The 9,009-nt window shown below is 40.6% G+C and overlaps 1 protein-coding gene across 3 annotated transcripts; it reads left to right on the top strand.

Moving 5' to 3' along the window:
* Nucleotides 1-3,861: 3,861 nt before the first annotated feature.
* Nucleotides 3,862-6,507, top strand: LOC148870568 (membrane protein insertion efficiency factor). Of its 3 annotated transcripts, none has more exons than XM_088967571.1 (6): nucleotides 3,862-4,256; nucleotides 4,379-4,451; nucleotides 4,522-4,581; nucleotides 4,916-5,056; nucleotides 5,266-5,359; nucleotides 6,119-6,507. In XM_088967571.1, exons 1-5 carry the CDS (start codon nucleotides 4,053-4,055, stop codon nucleotides 5,322-5,324), a joined length of 537 nt encoding a protein of 178 aa, XP_088823697.1. In that variant the 5' UTR covers nucleotides 3,862-4,052; the 3' UTR covers nucleotides 5,325-5,359; nucleotides 6,119-6,507. The 3 variants fall into 3 exon arrangements, with proteins under 3 accessions (XP_088823697.1, XP_088823696.1, XP_088823695.1); XM_088967570.1 differs by having other exon boundaries at nucleotides 3,903-4,256; nucleotides 4,913-5,056; XM_088967569.1 differs by having other exon boundaries at nucleotides 3,903-4,256; nucleotides 4,883-5,056.
* Nucleotides 6,508-9,009: the final 2,502 nt, after the last annotated feature.

Below are 9,009 nucleotides of genomic sequence, written 5' to 3'. Positions count from 1 at the left end.
CAGGACACGGGCGGCAATTCGGCGACTTCACCGACGCCTTCGTTGCTGAGTGGGCTTGGTACTGGCGCTGCTGGAATCTGTGTTGCCAAGCTCGATGGGCCCGGAATGTTGATAGTCCGCTGCTAGGGCACTGAATCGGTTCTCTGTGAGCGGGAACTCAGGCTTGGAGCGCCGAGGTGCTAACTTTGCGGGCGAGGTTCCCGACCCGCCTACGAGCTGCGAGGCGATGGTGACTTTTCTTTCCCTTCACCCTGGGGATGAGGCCTGGTTGTTAGGGGGATTTTGAAGTTGGGAGGCTTCTCCTCGATGATGGCATCCACCCTAAGGGGAAGCCTTAACTGGCTTTGGAGCAGGGTGTCGAGGTGGAAGCTGCGGTTGGTTCATAGGCAGTTGGGGGAACTGTTGCTAATAGTCATATTGAGAGAGGTGGTGCAATACTTGGTGCTGCTGGAGTTGATGCTGCTGGAACTGCTGCATTTGGGCTTGCATTGCCCACATGCACTGCATCAGGTCGTCAAATTGGCCCTAGCTAGTCGCCAGGGGGACAGTAGTTGGTTCAATAAAGGTTGTTTCGATAGGGAGTGGAAAGGGGACATTCATGGAGGGAAGGTTTACGGGCGCCACTGTTCGTGGCACATTCAAGCTGGGGATCCCGTCCACCAGAAGGGGGATGGTGAACTGTTTGATGCATATCACGAGGACTTGAAGTTGTTCCCCGGTGGTATTCATCTCCGTGCCATGCCCGGCGTTGCTGGAAGAAGCCATGAGTGTTGGGGTTTTTTGGAAAAAAGGTGGTTATGAGAGTTTTACAGGGAAGCTTTCAGAAGCGTTTCCCACAGATGGCGCCAATTGATGGTGCGCAATTCGGTCGGTCCTAGTTGTCAACGACCTTGCCTCTAATTGGAGCAGCAGGGAGCCTGAAACGGAGAAGATGAGGAATCTCTGGGGAGGAACCCGGTGAGATTGCTCCAAAGCTCAAGTTAGTCTTCTTTCAAAGGCAAGATAAAACCAGATGGCGCAAAGTTCACATACCTTGTTCTTGGGGGGTAGGGAGTTTTTTATAACCACTTCGTGCACTCACTCCTAAGCTTCTATCAGGTCGGGTACGATTATCTCTATGCTCTTGCCAGTTCGGGTGTCATCGCCTCTACTGGGGCAGAACCGCCACTGCTCTCTTTGTTGGAGTTGTCTCTATAACTAGAGATGGCGATGGCAGGTGGCAGTGGTAGGTGGCCGTTGAAGTGCGGCTGTCAAGCGTTAGATCCCAAGTCAGTCAGGTGTGCCGCCCCTGGATACGGACTTTCTCGGTGTCAGGCATGGTATGGTTGTTTAGTTCGGTGTCCTAGAGGCGAAGTGCTGGAGTGGTGAGCGGGGTGGTCTTGAAATCGGAGGTGTGTCCCGAACTGCCATGGGGCAGGTCAATTCGGGTTGTTACCCTTTTGTGTTTGTAAGGCTCGGGGTCTAAGGGAGAGCTCAGGCTCCTTGTAGAGAGTTCGAGCTCCTTATAGGGAATTCAGACCGCTGGTTTCTCCTTTCGAAGCTCGTGCCTCAAGCGTGCTGTTGTACCGAGTTATTACCTTTGCCACGTATTGAGTGATTACGAAGTCGGGCCAAATCTTCCTTCATCATTTGGTTTGAAGGAAAATGTAGGAAAAGGAAAGGAAAGGTAAAAAAAGGTAGGAAACCTTTATAAACCTATTAGTTATCCCGTCTTTCCCTTCTTTTTCTTACCTTTTCCTTCAAACCAAAAAGTACAAAAGGTGTAAACATATACAACATATGTATGCCATTGATGATCAACTGATCATTGTAAACATATACAACATATGTAAACATATACAACATATGTATGTTGTAAACATATACAACATATGTATGCCACGTATCAATTTTCTTTTGGGGTCAATATGTATCAAGCTCTCGAACTTAACATCTTCGAGTGTCTGCTTACAAAAAAAAAAAATACATCTTCGAGCGTCTCTATTTGTAATTTTGTTCGTTGAATTAAGGGATTTTGATCATGCTTTTTTTTTTTTTTTTTGTCTTTTTATGTGTGGTTTAACCGGATACTTCAGGTAACGGCAAAAGGCCCGTTAACATTAACGTCGTCTCTCAATAGTGGGTTCACGCTCACGCATTCCGTGAGAGTTCGGCTTCAGTCCAGACATCCTCAGTCAGGGCATTGTTCGCGTATTTGGAGGATGCACCGTGTAAACGGTTGAAGTATACGAAGATGATTCACGCCGTTAGCGTTAGTTAATCAAATCGTTCTATTCTCCTCTCCTCTCACTTGAGTGTCGCAGACGAGGCACTCATTCTCTTCTCCCCCACTCTCTCTCCCCATTCACCCGGCAGCGATTTAACAATCATTACCGCCGGCGATAAATAATCATCACCGGCGGCGGTGAATAAGCAGTTTCCTCAATCATCGATTGTGGGACACCCATTTCGATGTAAATGCTACTCCCACAACAGTAGAGCTGGTTGGACTCCATTAGAAGTCCACATACAAATCCATCACCGGCGGTTAGGCTAGGATCGAAAATCGAGAAAGAATTCCGTTAATTACAGCTGAATCTGCTCCATACCGGGTCACAAGATGAGACCCATCTGACTTCAAACCACATAAAACGGGACCATTCTCACCATAGGACACAGCGATTGAGGACATGGAGCCCAGACCAAATACCTGCAACCATGAATCTACAATGGCCATCAGCAACATTATAACTTGGAGAAGAAAACCTGCTTTCCAGGTGTCCATCTTCAAAACCCAGATGAGAAACCTGTCATCAAACTCCAGGAATTTTTCGCCAATAAATCCAACCAATTATTTAAACAAAACCTGAAAGCTGCAACAATTATCTGAAACTCCGACCAACATTGCAACCCAAATAAGAATCTACCACTTCTGTCCTGACTTTTGAAACTCCTCTTCTTGTTCTCTGTTTTCTGATGTTGAAAGAAAAACCACTAAAAACAAAGACAAGGAAATTCCATGTTTGAACAGCAGTGAAGGACTAGAATTTAAACCACCTGAGTGCTGCTTAGATAAATCATAAGATCCAAATGCCAAATACTCCGTCCAAAAAAAGCTTCTGTGATATCAAACTCCTTCAGATGCTCTTCTTCTGCAAGACCCATACAAAAAAAAAAAAAAAAAATCCTTTCTTGCTTCTGGGTAACAACTATAAACAGGACTTCAAAAATGAGTTCCAGGAATGTAATCTGCAACTTTGCAACTTTACGCAAGGAGAACACCCAAGATTAGATTCTACTAATTCTAACTTTAAAGCTTCATCTTCTATAACCATCTACTGAAACAGCTTACATGTTTCTTTTTTTTTTTTAATCTCTCTCTATTCTCTTACTAAAGTAGTAAAATTGGTAGAGAGAGGAGAGATATTGCAGAAACAAGCGTGTAGTGAAAACTAAAAAGTGGATAGGTGAAAATGGGTTATAGAAACGAGTTCGGCTTCAGTCCAGGCACTCTCAGTCGGATGATGATAGTCATCCACCCGGCAGCGACTTAACAACTATTACCACCGGTGATGGTTATTTGTCACCGGCGGTAATTAAGTCGCCACCGAGTGGAGGGAAGAGAGAAAGGAAGAAGAGAATGCATGTCTCGTTTGCGACACTCAAGTGAGAGGAGAGGAGAATAGAACAATTTGGTTAAGTAACGGCGTGAAGTATATTCGCATGCTTCAACCGTTTACACGATTTGGAGTACCTCCAAATGCGCGAACGGTGTCCTGACAGAGGGTGCCTAGACTGAAGTCGAATTCGCCCCGTGAATCCACGTATCCACAGAAGTGGACTGTTTTTACTGTTTTCTATTTTGACACGCGTTCCCCTTATGGGAGACAGACTCGAGAGCCAAGAGGGGTCGAGACGAGAAGGGATGAGACACTGATAAATTTTTTTCTTTTTTGGGCTTCAGAGACACTGATAACTTGCAGCCCGCAACGGTGCCCTAACATTTGAGAAAAGCAGGTAGTCAATTCCCCGCTACTTTGGAGTCCGGAGGGCAACCAGGAGTATTTTTGGACATGGCGGTTGTTGTTTCACAGGGGCCAGTCTCGGCCTCGTCGCTGCTCTGCAACTGCCATCGAATATTCAACGTCATTTCCTTACCAACATATTCGCTTCAAAATCCTTGTTTGTTTGATTCCACCAAACCTCAGGCATTAGCCACTCGAAAACAGAGGACAAGCTGTTTATCTTCTCGCAGAACTCTATATCATCTTCAAGCGGTGATTTCCCTATTCCATGGAACTCTTCAGATTTTTCAGTTATGTATTTATACATCGAAAGAGATGCTATAATCTCATTTCAAATTTGCCCCCTCTTTGGTTTTCCTATCACCCATCTGTAGAGTCCCCAACGAGGTCGATTGCTCACTGTTTCCAATGGATTAGGGGAAGATTCAGATGAGAAGATAGTAGAAGGTAAAGCCAACCCACTCACCCGTACACTTTCCTTTATATTCCTTATCATCTCATCTCTTCCTTCTCTCAGACGATGATGTGAAGGATTTAGGGGTTAAAGCTGCATTGGTCATGCTGAAGTTCTACAAGAGTAAGTTGTTGAAACTTCTATTTGGAAATTATATTATGAAGGCTGAGTTTGGAAAGAGTACAAATACAAATATGTATAGTGCAAATACGTACAAAATACAAGGTTTTGCACTCTACATATTTGTATTTGTACTCCTTCCAAACTGAGCCGAATGAAAAAAGAGAGAAAGAAATGTTTCCCATTTCTATCTATTCGAAAAGTTCTATTTTATTCTTGGGCATTTCTTGTAATAGCATTCCCGGTTCTCCATATGATCCTATCCTTATATTCCTAGTAAATTTTACTAACAGTGAAAGTATAGCGGGTCTGAAACCCAAACTTGGTTTTCAAGCAGGGGAGATCTCGCCACTATTACCCAATAGTTGTCGATACGTGCCCACTTGCAGTGAGTACTCCATGGAAGCATACAAGAGATATGGAGTTATAAAGGGAACAATCTTGACAGCTTGGCGTCTCTGTCGTTGCAACCCCCTTGGTAATCCCTCCTTCCTTATTGTTCAGCACTAGAGTATTTAGACTTGGAGGTGGTTTCATAAAATTTACCATTTTTTGTTTCTAATCTTGCCTTTATTTATGCATTTGGCCTGACCTGATTCAAATTATGGCAATGCTCTGATTCTGCTTTCTGTTCATTGCTAGTAATTTTTTAGCAGCTATTAAAAAGAACTGTGTATTGATTATCAGGTGGGTCAGGATTTGATCCTCCACGATGGTTTGATGAGAGAAACTCGACAGAAGGGTGAGACTTCACCAATGTCATAACTGCCAAGATTTGTAGGTAGACTCTACTGTCTTTCTAATTGTATATTGAGAGTTTTGGACAATCCTACATATATTTTTTGTATATTAATACTTGTTATTGCTGTTTTTAAGTTATACAACTTGCTGATGGTGATCAATGAATGTTTCTTATACGAATTCTTTATGTAGTTGCTTGTCTGATTTTACTTTTCTTCCATCTTGATCACCCCTCCCAAAGAAAGGAATATTTTGTTCCATTGCTTTGCCAAACAGGTGTTCCAGGATTTTCATCTATTCATGGGAGAAACACCTATGGTAAAGTGCGTACATAAACCAACTTCAGTAACCTGACAATGAAACATTGAAACTTATTTTTCCCTTATCAGAATAAAAAAGGCAAAGCACTTACAGTTCAGAACTTGTCTCAACTGTGATGGATGTGATATCCTCATGACTCACTTTGAGAGTCAAGCATTCTTAGCTTAGGCTTTCTGACCTTCCATTATGAATGGTCACGTTGAGAGTGATGGGAACCATTCTTGGTGAAAAATAGCTTTTCATTCCACTAGAGGCATCCATATTGTTCTCTTCAAGAATATAGATGGCACAGATTGACCGCATATTCTGACTTGGTATGTGGGTAAGACTTTGTTGGCCACTACCATATTAATGTATAATCAATTTAAGTTGTCATATCAATTCACCAAAATTTTGTTACATTCCCTTCCGCCCGATCAAGTTATTTTTAAAAAACTTTTTATTCTCCTTTTTCATTTTCCTAACCTTTATTTTGCAGGGTGAAGATGATCAGTTAATTAGGGGTCATTGCTTGGTGTAATGGTAAAATCTTGGGCTGACAGGCGTGAGAATGTGAGTTTAAGCCTGAGAACAGTAACTTTGTTCAAAAAAAGGTCAAAGGTTAGGACTGTATCCGGTTTATCCCTTCCAGTACTCCAGATAGCTTGACCAACAATTCGGTGATGACCTTTTCTTTAGATTATCTGTTAATGCAGAAAAGGATATGCTATGAACTATCATTGATTGATAGTTTTGAGATTCTTTCACATCATTATTGTACCAATATGTTTGTCCAATTCGAGCCATGTGGAGCTCTGCAAACAGTTGGCATTTCACCCCTTTTTGCATAGATAATTCCATACATCCTTTATACCCTTCAGATTTAAATGCCTTCTCCAAATTTATGATTGAAGACAAGCCTTTCAGCTTAGCTGATATGTGATCAATTACTAGAGTATAAAGATGTGGGGTATTTAAGCCTCAGTTTATGCCCCTTTCCCTCATTTCTGTCAAAGACTGAGTTTGCTAGGTTGCATCTATAAGAGCACTTGTGATAAGTCCCCCCCCCTTTTTCCTTCTATTTCAGTGATTTAAAAGGATTTCATAATTAACATTTGGGCTGCACAGGAGCAATGTTAATGCCGTGGTCTGTGGAGGTATGGTACCCCTAAATAAAAAATGGACAAAGGCTACAATCAGTACAATACCCTAATTGTGGTGATGCATAGGCTCTAAATCTGTTTAACCTTTCCAGTTCTGTGAGAAGCATCATGTCACTTGTGCAACCATAATGCTTGTATTGCTCTTGCAACAACAAAATATGGAAGTGCATATAACACCATTGTTATATGACAATGGTTGCTGTTATTGCAACAACACATGATCAATCAAGGCCATTGTTGAAGGAATTTAACGAGGCAGGTCTTTTATATGGAAATATCATATACCACCATTCTTATATGACAATGGTTGCTGCTATCTCCATGGTTCAGCATCTTGACTCGTTGCTGCACATTTTCTGGTTGCTGCTGAGAAAAGCACCATGATCAATGGACTTGATTGTTAAAGGGATTTGATGAGACAGGTCTTTTATCTATCAACCTCCATGGTCTTTTATGGGCAATTGCATTGTAAACAAGAGGTTTTAAAGTAAGTGAGATTAAAGCGGAATATATGCAATGCAAATTTAATATAATAGAAGAGCAAACCAAAGTACATTTAGGATTCGAGACCAATGTGATCTCTCCCATTACTGGTTTAATAATTCATAACAAAGGAGAGGATGAGGAGGATGTCATTCATAAAATTAGAGCAAGGTGGACAAAATGGATGCATCCTGAGTTTTATGTGATAGCTCTAATAGATGATATTCAAAAAAAATATATAGATGATAAAATGGAAGAAAATAGATTGAGATGATTTCATCAGACTAATAACAGGTTTAAAATGATTTAAAATGAGGGGGCTAGAAGAGAGAGGGACAGATTTAAAATGATTTAGGACTGATCCTATATAATTGAAATAACCAGACAAGGATTTGATGATGATAATAAGATTTTCCAATGGTTGTTTCAAATGCCTGCTTTGACAATGTGGACTGGTGGACTGGGTAATTACCTAAATTTTGGCATTTTCTTAACAAAAGGAAAAGAAAGAAAGCCATAAACCATAATACTTGTGTCAAATTGTAAGTTTTGTTGTATTCCACTTGTTCCATTGTTCCCCTTCATTATTTAATGTGAAAGATCTCAATGAAATGATTTTGGCGGAGGATTTATAGTCAGTTATATATAGAATTTGGTATTTTACGGAAAAAACGTAGCATTAGATACATTTCATTAAGTTTTAAATATATGCCAAAGCTGTCACTAGCTATGTCGACCACATCTCTTTTTGGCTGTTTATAGCCATTTTGTTGATATCCATCCCCCCATTTTTTTTGTGCCTCTACTGAAACGAAATCAACATTAGTTGAGTCCTGCGTTATCACAGGAGACAAGGATTTTTATGAGTTTCTCCTCGACTTGAAACTTGAATTAAGATGCATGAACTTCACCGCAATATCAATGCCCCCAAATTAAATGGGTGTTTGGTATTGATGCGTTTAAATAATTTTTCAGAGTAGTGATTTCGTACAGGCCGTCAGGAAAACAAGTAACAACCATCCTTATTGCTTTAGTCTTCAATGGCAGGGCTGCTCACAGATCGGTGTGAGTCTTTTTTTGGAACTGAATAAGTACTACCAGTTTTTAGAAAACTGGTAACTGAAACTGAACCAAAGTCAGACAGTTAATCAGTTGACTGATTCAGTTTTTTGGTTTTTAATTTTTATAATATAAATATATATATATCGATTCGATTAACTGCCAATTTTTTATATTAGTTAATTAAAATTAAACCGATCAATTTGATTAACCAATTTTTCGATTTGATTTTTCTCACCCCTATTAAATGGTGCATGTCACCTCCACATTTACTCGAGGTCCAGGAATAAGTTGGATTTGGGTTCCATTAGACAAACCTAAGTTAATTATGTATGGTCCATGCTGTAAATATATACATTGGCGCCTTTCGCTCATTTTTAGAAGTGACTGACCGACTGACTTTCTGCTTGTTTGTGTTCAATTCTTTCAGGTTTGAATTCCCATCCCTCTATGTCTCAGCCTCTCGTGTAGGGTTTGTACTTTGTAACCCTCTCCTTATATTATTTTTTATTTTTCATATATACATATGTACACCCGCTTATGCTCACAACTCATTATAATGTTTGCTACTAGCGAGGGGCTTCCCTGCTAAGCACGGGCGAGAAATACAGAATAATTGGGAGAGTAAAAAATGAAAAAAAATAATATATATGATTATAAAATTAACTAATTTCTTCTATTATAA

The sequence above is a fragment of the Nelumbo lutea genome, chromosome 2 (assembly GCF_056320005.1).
Source record: "Nelumbo lutea isolate HS-2025 chromosome 2, American lotus-T2T, whole genome shotgun sequence".
Classification (NCBI taxonomy): Eukaryota; Viridiplantae; Streptophyta; class Magnoliopsida; order Proteales; family Nelumbonaceae; genus Nelumbo; species Nelumbo lutea.
This window is presented reverse-complemented; position numbering and strand designations above follow the sequence as displayed.